The following is a 19,590-nucleotide window of genomic DNA, read 5'->3' as shown; positions in this document are numbered from 1 at the left end:
AGGTCTATGTATCATAGAGTAAAAAGAACCGACTCCTCCTAGTTAGAAATTTTTTGTCAATCAAACATAGGAATATAAGCAATATTTTCAAGAACAGATCGAGGAAGAGCAGCAAAGAACAAGGACATCAATTAAGTGTTATGTAAAATAAGAAATAACCATATATAGCAAATTCCTCATTCCTTTGGAGATAGGCCGTAAAAATGCATGAATTTACTAGTGAGACAAGCAAATTTGATAATAATGATGAAATTATTCCTTAATCATTTGGGCATAGAACAATCCCACCATACTACCAAAATTTACCTTTTCAGACTAATCTAAGTCCGAAGACTAATAACTACCATTTGGGGCAAAACTATTAATCTCACGACTCGATTATAATTTGATGCGAATAACCATATTGTAGTTTAACAATACGTGATTTGCCTTATTTAGGGTGCTTTGTCTACTCCTATATCCTTAAAACCACACTATATAGCATCAGAACCGTATAAATCCTGATTGAATTAGTCAGAACTGATCAGACCGGTCATAATAGCCCAACCGATCAAACTGGCCAAATCTTGACCAATTCAATCAAACTGGGCTGGGCTTAACTTTATGGGCTTGAGTCGAAACTCAGCCCAGTTGCCTGAAGCGGGTCGAGCCAATCGGGGTGGTCTGAAGTCGGGGTTCCTAACCCGGCTCTGTTGCATTCTCTCGAAAACCCTAGCTGTTGCCTCTTCCTCTCACATTATCCTAAGAGCCACCATGCCTGCTATCGCGGTCACCTTTCACGACGACAACGCCCACGCCATCAATGGCCACAACTGTCGCCGGCTAGGCTTGGGCTCGGGAGAGAGACATAGACCGAGAAGGGTCAACACCCTTGTTTTGTAGGTTATTCAAGGTTATTCAGCACATTCTCCCTGGCGAGCCCGACCGCTTGAGTTGCTGCTGCCATGGTTTTTAGAATCGTGATTCGAATCGTAGAATCGTGCGATTCTACGATTCCGAGTCAGGGGGTTGAGTTGGAAAATATAGAATCGCATGTGAATCGGGAGTTGAATTGCAGAATTGGGTCGATTCGGCGATTCCGGATTCAGCCCAGATTCGGCTGAAGCCCAGGCCTAATTCGGGCGAAGCCCAGGCCTGATTCGAGCGAAGCCCAAGCCTAAGCCCGACAACCTTTATTTGTTCCAGCAGGGTTGATGTAATCTATTTCATTGTTTGACCTTTTTTTTTTTTGGTTGAACCCTGCTCAAGTTTAATGTTTAAGATCGGCTTGGTTTGAGAGTTCTTGATGGAAAAAATAAGAAGACACTTGCTGTAAAGTAATTGTTGATATTAGAATAAAATCCTCGAGTGTTTGGGAGACAGGGGGAAGTGAGATGGAGCGATGAAACATATTCTTCTTCTTCTTCTTTTTTTTTTTCAAAAATAAGTGATTACTGAAATTTTTACTTTATTTTTTTCTTCGAAAGATCAAAGAGTCTTAAAACTGATGAAAATGGGTGATTGACATGCAACCAAAGCAAAATGCAATTTTCACATAGATTCTACTTGAAATGACCGTCGAGAAATTACGCTTATGAAATCCCTCAATGTATTTTTAAACGTAGTTTATGACTTTTTTTTAGTTAATATCATATAATTTTCTACTCTTTATTCCTTCTCATAACTAAAACTCTTTTATTCCTTTTCTCATAAATAAAGACACAATTCACCGAAAAAAAGACGTCAGTATTTTACATTCATTTCTGGTTCCAAGTAAAAACTTCTAAAATCATCCCTTCCTCTACATTTGAGTTTCACTATGATTATTGATGGATAAAACGACCGCGTCTCGGCCAAAAGAGAGAAAATCCGATCCTATAGGGGCTCGTTCAAAAGCTTTAAGCAATTGAGGGAGCATTTCGTAATTTCCACTTTAATAAACCTCAACGGAGAGCTGAGCTCATATATTATGGATTTTAGTGTTCGTCTCCTCTCCTTCCGTTCATCAGTGAGAAGAAAAAAACAACTCGCGGCTATTGAAGATTCGCTGACCCCTTCTGCTCTGCTCTGCTCTGCTCTACAATCGCGACGAAGAACATCCCTCCTTGATTTGGTCAGTTGGGTTCTTCCCTTCTCTCTCTGTTCCTTTATATCTGAGACTCGGGTTTCGCTCTTGCCGGGTTTCTGGTTTTTTCTTGGAATGGAATGGATGAGAGTCAGTGAAGCCCGTGAATAGGATCTGAGATTCCCAAATCCAAATTGAAATTCCATTGAAGTGTTGATTTTTTGGTGATTCGTTGCTTGTCCCAAAAAGGTAGCTTTGTTGTGAATGCCGCTGGCGGCTACTGGTCTCAGCAAGGGAGGCTTGTACTGTTCTGTTCTATTCTGTTGATCTGCTCGCTTGTATTGCACCATCTTTTCTGTACTGTTGGAATCATTGCCTAGTCTGCTGTCAATGATATTCCTCATGATGAGTTACCCAGTTGAGCATTCGATGAAGTTCTTATCATCTAGTGCCGCGGTGAGGACTGGTGTTGAGGTCTCCTGCTGTTGTTCATGGCTCGAGGAATTGCTTTTGCCTTTTCTTCTTCTCTTGCTTTGTTTGTTTGATTCTATAAAATACTGTTTACGCCATGTTGGTGGGTATCATTTCTGTTGGTGTTGGCAGTGGGTTTGCTCCCTCTGCATGCTAGACTTTGACAGCTGATAGATTGTTGCTGGTGACATAGCAGGTGGCGTGGCTGTTGCATTGCTGATTAGTGGGGGGTTCTTTCTTTATTTATCATGGGTTGGAAAGCAGCTCAGAAGCTCATCCAGAATTGGAAGATTCTCAGGGGAGACAATGTGAGCCCAACAAATTGCTGCCAAAATATTCCAATTTGTTGTTGTCTATTTTTTTATATAGCACTCATCTTTTTCGGTTGTAGGTGATGATAATTAGGGGAAAAGATAAGGGCGAGACTGGTGTTATAAAGCGGGTGATCCGCTCTCAAAACCGTATTATTGTTGAGGGCAAAAACCTGGCAAGTGTTGAATGAATTTAACCTCTCTCTCTCCCTCTCTCTCTCTCAGAAACCAATCTTTCCTGCTATAAGAGGCATATTTTTTTATAGTAGATTCCAGCATGCCGCATTTAGCCATGTCATATATGTGCTTCCAAATGCATCCAAAACATTGAGAGGTTAAATTGTGTCGATGCGAGGGCGCTAGCATTAGTTGTCTTGCTCTTTATAGTATTTATGAGCTCCACCATCTGTATTGTGTTTTCACCAAAGAAGTTTTTTTACATTGGTTACTGCTTTTCTATTCACGTGGTTAGGTGGCACAATGCAGTACAAGGTTCATTTTTTACGCTGATATGATAATACGAGGACAAAATGTCAAATGTAAAATATATTTTCAAAATTTTGTAGGCCTCCGTTCAGTTGCTTGTGAGCTCTCAGCATCAAATAGATATTCTTGTTGATACCTCAAAAATTTTTTGGTACTCGTGTTCAAATTTGTCTAGGCTCTTGAAATTGGATTTTGCATGATCTACCCTTTTGTGATATACATGTATCATGTAACTCGTCTGTAAATTAACCTCTCATGCGAATTATTTCATTTTCAGGTCAAGAAGCACATCAAGCAAGGCCAAGGTCATGAGGGTGGGATATTTACAGTAGAAGCGCCTCTTCATGTCTCAAATGTCCAAGTCGTTGACCCAGTAACAGGGTACCAGTGTTTCTGGAATTATGTCTTGCTAGCAAGTTTTCTCCTCATTTATGATTATCTTGTTGAATTGAACTGGGTTGATCTCACTGTATCTTTTCATTCCTCCAATTTAGGAATCCCTGCAAGATTGGAGTTAGATACCTCGAAGATGGCACTAAAGTGAGAGTTTCAAGAGGTCAGGGAGCATCCGGTTCCATAATTCCTCGTCCTGAGATATTGAAGATAAGAACTACTCCACGACCGACAGTTGGTACTTTCTCAAATCTCACTAAATATCTTTAATATCAGTTCTGGCATAATTCGATGCATGGATCTTCGATGCCGCTTGTGCTCTATCAACTACACTGATAGATACAGAATTACCTCTGCTGATGGTGGGAGTATTGATATCATGAATGAGTTAGTGAGCAAGTTCAAAGCCTGCCACCGCTCAGTACATTTGGAGGGTGATAGTTCTTTTATCATGATTTTGATGTCTTATTTCACTTGGTTCTCCTTTTTGCAGCTGGGCCGAAGGATACTCCAATGGATGTTGTGTTGGAGAAGACATACGATGCCAAAACAGGAAAAGGCATGCCCGACCTTTAAGCAAACTGGTTCAAGAGGTTGTAGTGAATGTAGGAGCCTTAGTCACATCCTTTCTCAACGGATTAAACTGTGCCAGATACTTTGTTTTGGAGGGAATAATTGGAACACTTTGCATGAATGTTAATACTATTTTGATCTGAAGTAAGTCTTGTCTTTGGCTAATGCTTTTCCGCCACGGGGTTCCAATTTAATTCCCCTCTTAACTCCTTTGTCTAGTCTTTGGACCACATTCCTCGTGTAGTTGTGGGCATTCTATATGTGCTCGGTGGGAGACTGTCCGGGTATGTGGTATGCTTGTTGTACTGAAAACAACAAAAGCTATATCAAAAACTTCCATGGGATCGATTTTCTCTGTGACTCTCCCGCAGTCGTCCTCTAAACTCATTTAATCTGAGGTCCATAGTGGTAAAAAGGTGACCTCTCGACATTTCACCTTCAGCTAAAATGCAAAATGACAAAGAAAAAGCGATGTCATTAATGAAACGAACTGGCGATGTATCAGGCAGTCTAAAACATTGTATCGGCGTAACGAGTTTTTATAATTTTAACTCTAACTTTAATTGTATTCAATACACAATAAAAATCAATAATGCAATTATTATTATTTTTTTAATTATTTAATCATTTAATTTAATTTTTAATATTAAATTCTCTCAATTATTTTTTTTCACAATTCAATAAACACGATCATTACTTTCTTTGAACTATTTATTCCCTTTTCACTTTTTTTTATAATTCAAAAATACAATTATTACAACCTAATTAAATTTAAAACTCAACTCTGTTTAACTCTAAAAGCAAACACACCAAGCTTCTGGATGATAAGTTTCTCAAGCATTATCCAAAACTTTCCAATGCGGTACCACAACAAGTTATGATCACAGACTTGTAGAAGTACGTGCACCTCCTTTCCAATAAAACTAGATGACCCTGCTTGGGTCTGCAACGGCTGCAAGGTAATTTAGAGCTTAATATTGTGGAGTACTTGGATTTATGGGGTATGAAGCCGTGGTTGAAGGTGGAGGTCGATAAAAAGCGGCCCGTTTGATTTCAGGGTTAAAATCACAAAAACTTTAACTTTAACTTTAACTCAACTCACTACACAATAAAAATACACATTTTCCAAGTCAACTTTAACTTTAACTCAACACATTATATAACATTTGTCATTTTCCACAATCAAAATCAAAGTTATTTAACTCTGAAACCAAACGCTTCAGACAAGTCAGATCCTGTGCAACTGAAGTTCCTCCGAGAAACCATTCATATTGCTCATCATCGTTTGAGTATTGCTTTGCAGTTCGGTTCTTCTCTTGATAGCAAGTCGGTCAATCACACAAGAGAGTGCAAAAGATAGAGAGAGAGAGAGAATCATAAGTACAGGGATCAGTTTCTAATTTTCCAAGACATAAGGGAACTTTCTGTAATTTTCACTTACAGCGTTGCAGAAGAACAGACAGCCTCGTGGCTTTGTACTGTTTTGTCTGCAACAGCGGGAGCGAATATCCGTCCGCCATTGGCGAGCCATCGGTCAGTTCTCTCCTTTGGTCTCATTGATTGATTCGTTTCCTCTCTCTTCACTCCAACGATTCTGAATCTTCCGTCTTCTCTTCATCCTGATCTCGAATGCAGTAGTATAGTACATTAAGCTTGTGTAGTCGTCCATTTGGGAGATTGTAATGGATTCGTCATCAGCAGTTCTCTTCAACAAGCTCAAGGTTGGAGCTTCTCCATTGCCCTCTCTCCCCCTCTATATATGGATTTTGTGAAAGCTACTGTATCAATTTATGTGATGTTACACGGGAATCGGTTCTCCGCAGGCTGCGCAACCTCTCTTCTTGATGGCCGGTCCCAATGTGATCGAGTCCGAGGAGCATATTCTTCGTATGGCCGGGCAGATTAAGGCTGTCGCTTTGAAGTATGTATGCAGCCCTTTTGTTCCCCCTTTCTCTGCTAAAGACAATGCAATGAACGATAATGTTTCCACCTTTTCTTTCATGATGTCAGCAGACAAAATTTGATCTTCAAATGGCGGTGTCTTTCTCTTTGTTATGCTGTTATTTGTCTGATCAGATAATGTGATCTGTTCATATTGGGGTTCAGGATTTAGTGAATTAAAATGAACTGTCCTCATAGGTGGAACCTTTATTGGGGCTTGGGGGAATCTAAGGGGAAAATTGGGGGTGATTGCTTGAAATCAGGGTGGCAAATTAAGCATATGATTTGAATTTTTCAGAATTCAGATGTACTCTACTGATTTTCTCAAGATTTTGGAGAAACTAAGGAGAGAGAAAGCCACCGGCAACCCTTATGTAGACCATTTACTTATACATATCCACACCCAAGAAGGGGAAAAAAAAAGAAAAAAAAGGAAAAGAAACCCTGATATTGTTTTTGACTATTATCACGTATTTGTCTTGAAATAAGAGAAGCGATAGCATCTGCCTAGACTGTGCTTCATAGAAGTTGTAGGTTTGTTCTCGGGTTTTGATGAAATCTGTTGGTTTAATTCATGGTTCATCTTGTGACAGTTTTGTGTGCATTTTGCAGAGTTGGTTTACCAATTGTATTCAAGTCAAGCTTTGACAAAGCTAACCGCACGTCATCTAAATCATTTCGGGGACCTGGCATGGCCGAGGGTCTGAAGGTGTTTTCTGCCATTAACATCTGCAAACAAGTTAGCTTTGATAGATGCTAAGAATGAAGCGGTTTTTCACATAATGTCTAATACCCAGAATATTAAGGGAAAAAAGAACCTGAGATGTCATCATGCCGTTTCAGCCGAGTACATTAGATACCAGTAATGACATGCTGCACCTCCATGTAAACCAATAATGCATTAAACATAAATGTGTTTCCCACTTTGTTTATATCTGTTAATGGTCAGAAAAGAATCTTTTTTTCTTCTTTGGTAATTAAAAAATTCTTTTTGCTTATTCTAGTTTTGACTCAATCAGAAAATTTCAGCATGTTCAGTGAGCTATCACAATGAAGATCCTTTGGTAACTTAAAGTTTTTTGACATCTATTACAGATCCTTGAGAAGGTTAAGGTAGCTTATGACATTCCCATAATAACTGACGTGCATGAAACTATCCAGGTATTCTTTATTGGTTTCATGCCTGCTAACTAATATTGCATGACATTTATCCTAAGTATACACGTGAGATATCTCTTATATTCAAAATCTTTCTTCAACATCATTACAATTATGAGATGGCAGCTAATGGTGTGAGTCCTCTTCAAAGATTGATAAAAACCACATATTACATAAAGGAACATCATATGAGACATCTAGTTCCTAATGTTGAATTGCATAACTACTAATATATGTCCTGTAGTGTAGATGTTCATATGTTTTTGAAAGCTTTAGCAGTATAGCAAGAAGTGAAGTTCATTTACTATATAGAATTCATGATGCCAAAGGAAAATGCAAGGGGTTTTGCGGTAAATATTGTCTAACGATGCATGCTACTGGCATAAAACAGTGCATGAAGTTTTGCATGCTAGCATCAGCACTACGTAATACATTTTTTCCTCATCTTTCTTTTCAGTGCGAAGCGGTTGGCAAAGTTGCAGATATTATCCAAATCCCGGCATTTTTGTGCCGTCAGGTTTGCTAGTGAATAAATTTGTATTTTGTTGAAATCTGCGTTATTGTCTGCATTTTATGAGTGTATTTAACTTTTAAAATTTGTTATAATGATAGACAGATCTCCTGGTGGCAGCAGCGAAGACTGGAAAAATCATCAACATTAAGAAAGGGCAGTTTTGTGCTTCTACTGTAAGTAACATTTCTTCTCAACAATTGTAGCCTCTGTGTTGCTTGCATTCCTTGTTAAAATGTGGAATCTCATCTTCCCAAGGAAAGTCACTGTGTAGGTGCAAGCTAGTAGCCTTTTCTTACACCTGTATGCTGCAATTCTTTTCACGACTTGCATTTTGACATATTTGCAGGTTATGGTGAACTCTGCTGAGAAAATAAGACTGGCTGGGAATCCAAATGTAATGGTTTGTGAGAGAGGCACCATGTTTGGCTATAGTAAGTGAAGTGGGAGATATAAATTTTATCTCATAAGAGCTTGACCACTATCTTGCCATTGAATCATATGTTAGATCCACTTATCGGTCCCGTTAGTCCTCATCTTCTTCTCTTCATTTGTAGATGATTTGGTTGTTGATCCACGGAATCTTGAATGGATGAGAGAAGCTAATTGTCCAGTTGTAAGTCATCAGCTGCATTTCCCTTACAATGGTTGCTTATGATTTCTTAGTGCACAACTCTCCGGTTCATTTTTTACATCGTGCGTAGTTTTATAACCCGGACCAGACTGGCTGGTTGAACTGGGAACCAGTGCCTGACTGATCCAATTCTTTAAATGAACTTATTTGCACTTTAACTCTGGTGAAACCCCAAGGAACCAGGTGGTTCTTTGAAAACCCATCGAACCAGCTAGAATCAGCCGGGTAGATCACTGATTTTTTTTTGTAAATGTCAAGTTTGAGACTTCAAAATGGATAACCCATATGAAATGAAACCGGCTTATATGATCTAGCATGCTCAGCTAATGCAGACTAACTTTTTATGGGCCACCCTTTGTCACTTTCCTTCTTTGTTGACCGGGGTGAGATTTCCATGGAGCGACAGAGCATTATTAGCTATTAAAGTCCTTTAAGGACTTTGTTTCATTTGCATTAATTGATTCATTTTTCACTTGTATTGTGGGCATGATGAGTGAGTCACCTTTTTCTCTCTTGTAATTCTAATGGGCCTTAAGATCTAGGTCCTTAAAATCCATATTGACTGTTATAATAGAAAGGGAACTGGCTTTCATTACATATACAGCTGAACTACTACATTCTCCAGTGCTTCATCCAACTGCATTTCTTCTTACGAAGCTACTCTTTAATTTGTTGATGGTATGCAGGTAGCTGATGTTACGCATTCTCTCCAACAGCCTGCTGGGAAAAAGGTATGAATAACTTATTTCATGTTTGCAGAAGAGCTCTGTACGGTTTAGTTGCTAATCTTCGCTGAGAACAGAGGCATTCCACAATTTTGTTGAATAGAAGGTACCATTGATATGTAGATGTCTGGTGTAGATTTATTATATCATAAATGGGTATTTCTTACAGTTGGAAGGCGGAGGTGTTGCTAGTGGGGGCCTTCGTGAACTGATACCATGCATTGCCAGAACAGCAGTTGCTGTTGGAGTTGATGGAATATTTATGGAGGTAATCTGAATCTGCTAGATCCGATCATGCATAATCTCATGACTTGTGCATGCCTTTAAAGTAATTGGCCCATCAAATTATGAGAATGCTTACCCAAGCAGATGTATCTTCATTCCAGTCACCACCGACTATGCTTAGCAGAAACAATAAAAGGAGCTGACATATTAGATACTGCATCTGCATTTGTTTTAGAAATTTTTACAGGGTTTTAACTGATTTAGCAATTAGATCATTGGAATTATCATATGATCATGTATTTATTCCTTCCTGCAGGGAATGAAAATTGCGGAGTTATTAGAGAAACCTTCAAATGATTTCTATTTTAGAAAAGGAAAAACTTGCATGCTTTCTTGCTGATACCCAATTGGTTTGTGTTTGCGTCCATTTTCTCTAAGAGTTTTCTTTTGGGTTCTCAGGTGCATGACGATCCTTTAAATGCACCTGTTGACGGTCCGACCCAATGGGTGAGTTAGAAACTAAACTGCTCCAGTTACCCAGATTCTCATACTACTGTATAAGTCTACTCGTGGGAGTTGGTTCTCTTGCACTGAGTTTCATTTATTTTCAGCAAAATATGAAGTTTTATATAATTTTGAGGCACATACATCATTCGGTCCTGATATAATATCTCAACATCAATTACAGCCTTTGCGCCATCTGGAGGAACTGCTTGAAGAACTTGTTGCAATAGCTGTAAGTACCTTTTCCTGTGCTCAAATGAGTTTAAATGCTTTGTTGTTTTCGTGTGAACTGTGAAAAAAATCTTGATCTTGCCAGCAAAATTCAGGGACAAAACTACATTTGATATAGAACCAAGTATATGCTTAAGAGAGAAATCACTTGAACCGTCAACCGAAATCCCAATCTATCTTGTGAATGAATGGTCTATGGCTTAATTTTCCCGCTGCGCTGGTGCTTAACTCTCATCAGATGCATCTCCTTTCTCACCTCACCGACTTTCTCTCGATTCTTCTTGTTCATATACTTACCCAGTAGCACACAGAACCTTTCTGGTCTTCTCGAACCCCACTGAGTTTCTCGTGGCTTACAGTCGAATTGAGTTAACGTTCGATTTTCCTTTCTTGATCTTTGAAGAGGGTGAGCAAGGGGAGGCAGAAGTTCAAAATTGATCTGACACCGTATCGCATATGAGGTGTGATCAGTTGGGGATCCTGGCCAGGCTTTCATGGAACTCTTGGACGTAGGAGGAATTTTTCCTTCATTGTTCTTTGGCAGTTACTTCTATCATCTCTCCTTTTGAGTGTGGAATAAGTTGTGGCGGGCATTTCACTAGAAGCAGTTTCATCGATGTCCGATTTCAAGACGGCACCAGATTGGCCAGACTCGTGAATCAAGTCACTGTAGAATCAGAACTTCATGCTTTTATAGGTTTGTTTTAGACATCAAAGACGGTTAAAAGTGCGTGTGTTAATGGGTCAAGATGCTCACCTTGTAGATTATTATATCTGATCTTGTCAGTTTAATCTTATGTTGGGCAGTCTAATTATATTCCGGAATTCGCAATCCAGAGTCCCTATTTAGGTAATCGATGTTCAATCAGTTCGAGAGAAAAACAAGGGGCAAGTGTAGGTCTATCTAAAATTTAAATACATGAATGATGATCGTTAATGTTTGTAAAGTCTGTGCAGATTGAATGAGAAATGCTTAACATTAGTGGTCTATATGCCTAATACTGGGAGGTTATATATGAAATGCTATACGTCAGTGGTCTACATTGAGAACGACCTAAATGTGAGGTTCTGTTAACTGTTAAAAGCCTAAATGGATTCGAAGATTCGACTCAAGGGACTGAAATGTAAAGTGTTCAGAAGTTCAGAGACTAAAATGAAAGTGACAACGTCTCACCTGCATGTAGAAATATTCTTATGTGGACCCCAAATTCATCGAGCCTGAATTGCAAATATAGAAAGTTCAGGGATTGGTAACATGAAAATTTCCTAAGTGGAAAGTTCTGAAGGTTACATTGTATGGGATGCGTAAATCAGACTATATAAAAGGAGGTGGAAGGACGACGGAGTTAAGGTACTTCATTGTAAAGTGATAAAAGATCAAGGACTAAACTATAAATCCGGAAAAACTTTTTTTCCTCCCAAAAAATAAGATCGACGAAGAAAGAAACAGAACCCACAAGGCACTTGTTGTTTACTGTTACATCGGTTTTTTTGTTTTTTGTTTTAAGTTACTACTGCATACGACTTATCGATCTCGATCATATATTATACCCTTTGATGGACAATCGAGTCGGTCTTTAAGCAATCCAGCTAGTCTAGACATAACGACAACGCGTGGTATGGTATTCTAAATCATAAATCCACTCCTTATTTGAACAATGATGTGCCATGTTGTAGTCAGCTCACACTATCAACTCATTCTCAAGAGTCTAGATGCATTCTAACACTATACAGATTTGTGCTAACCAACCAAGAGAATGTACCAGGCCGATTGCATTCTCGGTACTCAAGACTCAATAAAGCGTATATCTATCTGTATGTATATATATATATATATATATATATAAATGGAACGTGGGATGGCCGCAGAGATAACAGTTTTGGTAATATTATCGACCGATCATCGTTAATCTTAATTTTCAATGACGAATTGGGTTTTGTTTTTACTTTTTAAAGAGTAACAGAATATTACTAGCCAATCTATCATCGATAATCTTAATTTTTGTCTATATTCTTGATCTATACATGACAACCCAAATCCAAATACGTAAGAGGTAGTGAATTTTTTATTTTTTTTTGGCTGGGTATAAGAGTCGTGATGTTGGATTTTGTCTCCTGATGATTAATGGGTTTAATCGGGACTTACCGTCTAATCGCCCAATCCAATTGGCTCCTTCAGAAAACTTTCCCTTTTGGTCTCTCTCTCACTCTCTCTGCGCTCCTTCTTCCGACAAAATCGCTCCCCACTCTCTTCTTCTTCTTCTTCACGAGCATTTATGCTTCCTCGCTTGGAGCCAAAGCGAGGAAGCTGATGAGTGCTTGGATTCTCTCCCCCTCTCTCCCTCTCCCTCTCTCTCTCTATCTGACGCGCAGAGACTCCTCATCCGTCGCAAGGGCCAATCCCATTTCAGCTTCTCGGATCTCTTTCCCGTCCCCCTCCCTGGTGATTCTTCCATGATCGTTGGACAGTTCTTCCATAATACACAACGGAATGGTGTGAACAAGGCTTTGGAAGAATTTTATGAGGGTCCGCCGGAGCAATCGAGATAAAGCTAGCTCTCCACCCGTATCTTTTATCGACAGTTCTGCAATCTGTATTTTGGATTGGTCTGTTGGGTTAGAAGGGCTTTCTTAGCTTGTGATTGTATAACTAGAAAGGGTGCACCTTTGTTTGTTTTCCGGAGCTGACAGTGCTTTCGTGGTTTGATTCATTCTCTGCGCGAATAGCTGAGCTCGTGCCACGTTAATTTTTTAATGCCAATAATTTTTTAATGACATTGGCATCACAGAGTGTATTGGACTTTCTGTTTGTAACTTCATTCTGGTACTGGGACGGTTTTGCAACCGAGTCATGCTTATTGTGATAGCTATGCTGCAAAGCTGGTCTTGTCTCCCTAGTGATACAATCACAAGCTAAGAAAGCCATTTTAACCCAGACCAATCCAAAATATAGATTGCAGAAAGCGATCAAAGATACGGGGGGGGGGGGGGGGGGGGGGGAGAGCTAGCTCTATCTCGATTCCTCCAGCGGGCCCTCGTAAAATTCTTCCAAAGCCTTGTTCACACCATTCCGTCCCCCAACTGTTGTGTGTTATGGAAGAGCTGTCCAACGATCATGGAAGAATCACCTGGGAGAACCTTTGTTTGTTTTCCGGAGTTGACAGTGCTTTCGTAGTTTGATTCATTGTCTGGACGAATCGCTGAGTTCGTGCCACGTTAATTGTTTAATGACTTATTGGCGTCACAGAATGTATCGGCTTCTCTGTTTGTAACTTCATTCTGGTATTGGGACAGTTTTGCAACCGAGTGATGCCAATTGTGATAGCTATGCTGCAAAGCTGATCTTGTCTTTCTAGTTATACAATCACAAGCTAAGAAAGCCATTATAACCCAGGAGACCAATCCAAAATACAGATTGCAGCACTGTCTATAGATGCGATCAAAGATACGGGCAGAGAGCTAGCTCTATCTCGATTCCTTCCGTGGACCCTCGTAAAATTCTTCCTCATCCACAGCCACTCGCTCCGTTGAAGCAGTTGGAAGGTACTCCCTGCCTCTGATTACTCCGGTCATGCTGTCCATGAGCACGTTAGCGTGATTCTTCAGGCCATTCGTTTTTGGAATGCGATGAATCACTCGACTGTTCTATTGTGGTAGATGTTCGCATATCCTGCTCTGAGATGAACAATTTGATTGCATTTCTCGCGTGTCTTAGGAGATTTTCTATTATTGACTGATTATGGGAATCAGTTAAATTGTTCTTAAATGAGTTCGTTTAATTTGTGGAAACATTGGTCGGATTGTCGGCCGAGGCAGGGTGGAAATTTTTACTTACTGGAAATGGAGTTCATTGGAAGGAATGAATGAATAATGGTTGGGATTCTGCATTAGGCAAACCAAGTAAAAGTGAGATGTGGGATTCTGCAGGGAGACTTGGACTTGCTAGAAATGAGATGTGGTCATTTATGACTTCTATTAAGCTGTAGGAGCATATTTGCGTCTGGAAAGCTAGAACATATGAAACTCTTTTAACTTTCCCAATTTGGTGAAGCTGCTGAGCTTTCGGAATATATATGTGTATATAATTTTGATGAGTCTAATAAATTCTGAAGAACTAAGGAAGTAGGGAAACTGAGGATTACTCTGGCATCATATGTGTTCGAAAGTGGATACTGTTTCTTTCATTTGCATTTCTGTATATTTACATACACATATATATATAAATCTTCCATGTTGATCCCCACCTATGGAAGATTCTGAATAAATCTTCCACATTTATATATATATGATACATTTCATTTTGGAGCTTCGTTATTACAATGTGATTGAGCTTGTCTTTGGATAGCACAAGTCAGTGTTTGTGTAATTAATGTAGATCCTATCAGTTCTGTCTTTATCAAACAAATGGACTGACTCAATTCTTAGTGGAACTAAATTAGGCTTAGAACAAGTTTATGCTCAGAATGACCATCAGTACACATATCAGAGTTCCCTTTTATGTTCTTTGAAATGATTTGACAGTTTTAGAGGAACTCTGAGATTGCCAACTGTTATCTAATCCTGAAAACTTAGGAACATTTTTCTTTCATTCTTTGTTTGTTTTCAAGAGAGTAATGCAATTTCTTGAGGTGATCAAACTCTTCTAAAGATTAAAGTAAAATGTATGTTTAAAGGATCATGGACCAGGGATAGATTAGTCTGGGACAAGGTTTCTGAATTGCCGTTGGTTTGTTAAATATATTCCCGATTACCCTTAATAATGTCGCATTACATGGTTCATCAAGTTATCAACCCACGAATAGAACTGCTAGAAAGCTGATATTTATCTATGATAATTCAGATGAGTTCTCTGTTGGGCATCTAGTTGTTGCAAAGGGGCAAGAGAATGGGAAGAGAAGGGGGGCTAAATAATGTTGCTACACATGTCTCCTATTGTTATACATTTCGTATAATTAATTGGATGTGCAACAGGATTTCTACAAATATTAAAAGCTCGGAAGAATTTTTTAAATGTATTTCAATTTTATAACAGAACGGTTTGCATAGGTTTCACTTTTGCAACATGTAAAATGCATCTTTCAATTTCATAACAGAAGAGGCTTGCATAACTTTCCACTTTTGCAACATGTTGGTCTTTAATGATATTGGTTGGTGAGTTCAGGCTAACGATTAGTCATGTAATTATGGAAATCTTTTATCATGATTTTGATTTCTTATTTCACTCGGTTCTCCTTTTCGCAGCTGGGCCGAAGGATACTCCAATGGATGTCGTGTTGGAGAAGACATACGATGCCAAAATAGGAAAAGGCATGCCCGACCTTTAAGCAAACTGGTTCAAGTGGTTGTAGTGAATGCTTGAGTCTTAGTCGCATCCTTTCTCAACGGCTTAAACTTGTGCCAGATGATTTGTTTTGAAGGGAATAATAATTGGAACACTTTTGCATGAGTGTTAATACTATTTTGATCTGAAGTAAGTCATGTCTTTGGCTAATGCTTTTCCACCACAGGGTTCCAATTTAATTCCCCTCTAATTCCTTTGTTTAGTCTTTGGACCACATTCCTCATGGAGTTGTGGGCATTCTATATGCGCTCGGTGGGAGACTGTCCGGGTATATGGCATGCTCATTGTACTGAAAACAACAAAAGCTATATCAAAAACTTCCATGGGATCGATCTTCTCTGTGGCTCTCCCGCATTAGTCCTCTAAGCTCATTTAATTTGAGGTCCATAGTGGTAAAAAGGTGACCTGTCGACATTTCACCTTTAACCAAAACGCAACATGACAGAGAAAAAGCTATGTCATTTATGAATCGGACAGATGATGTATCAGGCAGTCTAAAAACTTGTACCGACAAGATTAAGCTTGTGGACGAATAGTTTCTCAAGCATTATCAGAAACTTTCCAATGCGGTGCCGCAACAAGTTATGATCACAGACTTGTAGAAGTACGTACACCTCCTTTCCAATAAAACTAGATGACCCTGGTTGGGTCTGCAACGGCTGCAAGGTAATTTGGAGCTTAATATTGTGGAGTACTTGGATTTTTGGGGTACCGAGCGTGGCTGAAGGTGGAGGTCGATGAGGGAGATGACAAGCCGAATCCTGTGCAACTAAAGTTCATCCGAGAAACCATTCATATTGCTCATCATTGTTTGAGTATTGCTTTGCAGTTCTGTTCTTCCTCTTGATAGCAAGTCGATCAATCACCTAATGGACTGCAAGAGAGAGAGAGAGAGAGAGAATCATAAGTACAGGGATCATTTTCTAATTTTTCAAGACTTGAGGGAACTTTCTGTAATTTTTTGTTACAACGTTGCGGAAGAGCAGACAGCGTTGTGGCTTTGTCCTGTTTTCTCTTCAGGACCTCGCCGTTTCCATAAAACCTCGCCGGTCCACTTGCTCCGTCTGCAACCGCGAGAGCGAATATCCGTCCACCATCGGCGAACTATCGGTCAGTTCTCTCCTTTGGTCTCATTCATTCTCCGCCTTGTGCTCGTCTTCCTTAGTTTCTCGCCCTAATTGATTGAACGATAAGCCGGGGAAGCTTTTCAATAGGTCCGAGTTTCGAAAACTGCTTGAATTCTGCGCCGAGGTCGACAGTACCTTGACTAATTGATGTTGCGGTTACTAGCTAATCATCGTACTATTTCTCGATTTCCGAAACACGGTTACTCTTTTCCTGTTCAAGCACTGGAAGATTGATTGTTTTCAGGGGATGCTCTTTCTTGTTCTTGTTCTTGTTCTTGTTCTTAATATGGGCCTGATAACGTAATCGGTGGTTGCCTCTCTGCTTACTTTGTTCGGATCGACCTGATTGGGTAAGTATCTGAAACGGGTATTTCTGTTACTACACAGTAAACAAACATCTAATCACCAAAAAACAACTTTCTTGAACTTGTATCAAATTGATTTTTGATTGATACTATCAATTGATAACAGGTGATAAGTGATTTCTGTTTATGGGTAATCTTGAATCTTGATGGTTCCAGACTTCCAGTGGCCAATACTAAAATTGTTTTTTGCTTGGAAATTGGAATTGCACTGTAATTGTGCTGATGAAATTGTTAATAAGCAGCAGCTTATTGTGCTGAACGTCGGCTGTAATTGAATTGAAGCTTATTGTGCTGAAATTGTAATTGAAGCTGTAATTGTGCTGATGAAATTATTACCTGTATGTAATAATGCTGATGGAATTGCTGATGTAATTGTACTGAACAAGAATTGCTGCTGCTTCCTAGTCCTCCGCGTGCTGCGACATTCCTTATCCCAATTGCCTGGCAATGGCGGGAGGCAAGATTAAGAGGGAGAAGGCGAAGCCAGCTGGGGCACCGTACCAGGGAGGCATCTCCTTCCACAAGTCCAAGGGCCAGCACATTCTCAAGAACCCTCTCCTCGTTGACACCATCGTCCAGAAGTCCGGCATCAAGAGCACCGACGTCATCCTCGAGATTGGTCCTGGTACCGGAAACCTCACCAAGAAGCTCCTCGACGCCGGGAAGTCCGTTATCGCCATCGAATTGGACCCTCGCATGGTTCTCGAGCTCCAGCGCCGGTTTCAGGGTACTCCTTACTCGAACCGATTGAGGGTAAGGAAGTTAAATAATTTGCTTCGTGAAAAGTCTGCATATGCTCGGTATTAAGGAAGACAGGGATTGACAAGGGAGATCAAAAGTAGAACATGACTGTCTTGATCATTCTACATGTTATACTGCTCTGCTGCTGCTTCTGACATAATTTTATGGTGTTAGAGGCTGAGATATGGAATATCGGTTCGCATGATTGCGCTAGTTCGGTATATGTGCTGTGTGTTTTGTGGATATTGCTGACTACTTTGTTCCCTTGTTGAAAGTCTCGCATTTGAAGCAAAATCGTATTAACTGACGGGTCCGGGGATATGGAGATCTATGTGAGGAGCTAACTAATAGAGAATTTATATTGAAGTTTACCAACAAATTCTTTATAGATAAGAGTTTATCGACAAATTAGATGAGCAAAACAAAAGTGAGTGGCATGTTTTAACTCCTTTTGTTATGTTCTGTTTAAGCAATGATGAATGGTCCTAGCAGGGCATAAGCAGATTTCAGGCATATCACAACGTGTTCTAATACTTTCTTTGTCGCTTGCCATGAACTTTTCGTAGCAAATCTTGTTTCACGAAGGTGTTACATTTGTTGATCTGTTCGGCATCATTTTTCCTGAAAATTTTCTTTTCTGGTTCTGTTTGCTAAAATAGGAGTAACTGACCTATCTGCAACCGACACCCTTGTTTTGTAGGTTATTCAAGGTGATGTGCTGAAAACTGATCTCCCCTACTTTGACATATGTGTTGCGAACATCCCTTACCAAATCTCCTCCCCTTTGACCTTCAAGTTACTGAACCACCAACCAGCCTTCCGGTGTGTGGTTATCATGTTCCAAAGGGAGTTTGCGATGCGGCTGGTTGCTCAGCCCGGGGACAATCTCTATTGTCGCCTCTCTGCAAACACACAGCTCCGTGCTCGAGTTTTCCACCTTCTCAAGGTCGGGAAGAACAACTTCCGACCCCCACCGAAGGTGGATTCCTCTGTGGTTAGAATTGAGCCCAGGAAGCCTGCTCCCGACTCTAATCTCGTTAGAGAGTTTGATGGGTTGATGCGGATTTGCTTCAACCGGAAGAACAAGACCCTGGGCTCACTCTTCAGGCAGAAGACCGTTCTTTCCATGATGGAGAAGAACTACAAGACCTTGCAGGCCCTGCAGCAGTCGCAAGGTGACATGGCAGTCGGGATGGTGGGTAATTTGGATTTTGGGGGCACGGAGGAGGATCTGAAGATGGAGGTTGATGATGGCGATGACGAGATGGAGTTGGAGGATGGTGGTGAAGGAGGGGAGGGGTCTGAGTTCAAGGAGAAGGTGCTGAGCGTGTTGAAGGAGGGTGATTTCGAGGAGAAGAGGTCGTCGAAGCTCACACAACAAGAGTTCTTGTACCTGCTTTCTCTGTTCAACAAGGCCGGGATACACTTCTCTTGATTCTGGAGGGGCGCCTTTCAATATTTTTCGGAGTTTCTTTAATGTCTCACAGTTTTGTTGGCGTTCTTTTTCTTCCCCCTGGGTTTGCCAGCATTTATTTTTAGCTCAATAGGTCAAGAAAAGAAAGTCTAATATAACTTACATTAGCTCGGTTGCTCCCTCCGCCGCTCTTAGATGAAGTCCGTCCCGTGCAGTTCATTACAGTACAATGCGAGATAGTCGAAATTTTTGGGGCACTAAAATTAACCTTATTTGTTCAAGCATGGTTGATGTAATCTATTTCATTGTTTGACCTTTTTTTTTTTTTTGGTTGAACCCTGCTCAAGTTTAATGTTTAAGATCGGCTTGGTTTGAGAGTTCTTGATGGAAAAAAT

General features: G+C 40.0%; 3 protein-coding genes across 5 annotated transcripts; all 3 read left to right on the top strand.

The window, feature by feature from the left end:
* Window positions 1-1,958: 1,958 nt before the first annotated feature.
* Window positions 1,959-4,443, top strand: LOC116211682 (50S ribosomal protein L24-like). 2 transcript variants are annotated; one of them, XM_031546159.1, is made up of 6 exons: window positions 1,959-2,092; window positions 2,712-2,823; window positions 2,907-3,002; window positions 3,590-3,693; window positions 3,807-3,943; window positions 4,199-4,443. In XM_031546159.1, exons 2-6 carry the CDS (start codon window positions 2,764-2,766, stop codon window positions 4,279-4,281), a joined length of 480 nt encoding a protein of 159 aa, XP_031402019.1. In that variant the 5' UTR covers window positions 1,959-2,092; window positions 2,712-2,763; the 3' UTR covers window positions 4,282-4,443. The 2 variants fall into 2 exon arrangements, with proteins under 2 accessions (XP_031402019.1, XP_031402020.1); XM_031546160.1 differs by having other exon boundaries at window positions 2,709-2,823.
* Window positions 1,965-19,520, top strand: LOC116211680 (ribosomal RNA small subunit methyltransferase). 2 transcript variants are annotated; one of them, XM_031546154.1, is made up of 4 exons: window positions 1,965-2,092; window positions 16,535-16,658; window positions 17,446-17,793; window positions 18,482-19,520. In XM_031546154.1, the coding sequence occupies exons 3-4, from the start codon at window positions 17,488-17,490 to the stop codon at window positions 19,214-19,216; spliced, it is 1,041 nt and encodes a 346-aa protein (XP_031402014.1). In that variant the 5' UTR covers window positions 1,965-2,092; window positions 16,535-16,658; window positions 17,446-17,487; the 3' UTR covers window positions 19,217-19,520. The 2 variants fall into 2 exon arrangements, with proteins under 2 accessions (XP_031402014.1, XP_031402015.1); XM_031546155.1 differs by having other exon boundaries at window positions 17,427-17,793.
* Window positions 5,657-11,154, top strand: LOC116211681 (2-dehydro-3-deoxyphosphooctonate aldolase 1). Its single transcript, XM_031546156.1, has 14 exons — window positions 5,657-5,811; window positions 5,914-5,999; window positions 6,102-6,199; window positions 6,832-6,928; window positions 7,315-7,380; window positions 7,835-7,894; window positions 7,990-8,064; window positions 8,238-8,322; window positions 8,446-8,504; window positions 9,209-9,253; window positions 9,417-9,515; window positions 9,932-9,979; window positions 10,161-10,208; window positions 10,611-11,154. Exons 2-14 carry the CDS (start codon window positions 5,961-5,963, stop codon window positions 10,665-10,667), a joined length of 876 nt encoding a protein of 291 aa, XP_031402016.1. The 5' UTR covers window positions 5,657-5,811; window positions 5,914-5,960; the 3' UTR covers window positions 10,668-11,154.
* Window positions 19,521-19,590: the final 70 nt, after the last annotated feature.

The sequence above is a fragment of the Punica granatum genome, chromosome 6 (assembly GCF_007655135.1).
Source record: "Punica granatum isolate Tunisia-2019 chromosome 6, ASM765513v2, whole genome shotgun sequence".
Taxonomy (NCBI): domain Eukaryota; kingdom Viridiplantae; phylum Streptophyta; class Magnoliopsida; order Myrtales; family Lythraceae; genus Punica; species Punica granatum.
Note: the sequence above shows the minus strand (reverse complement) of the source record. Positions and strands in the feature narration are given on the sequence as shown.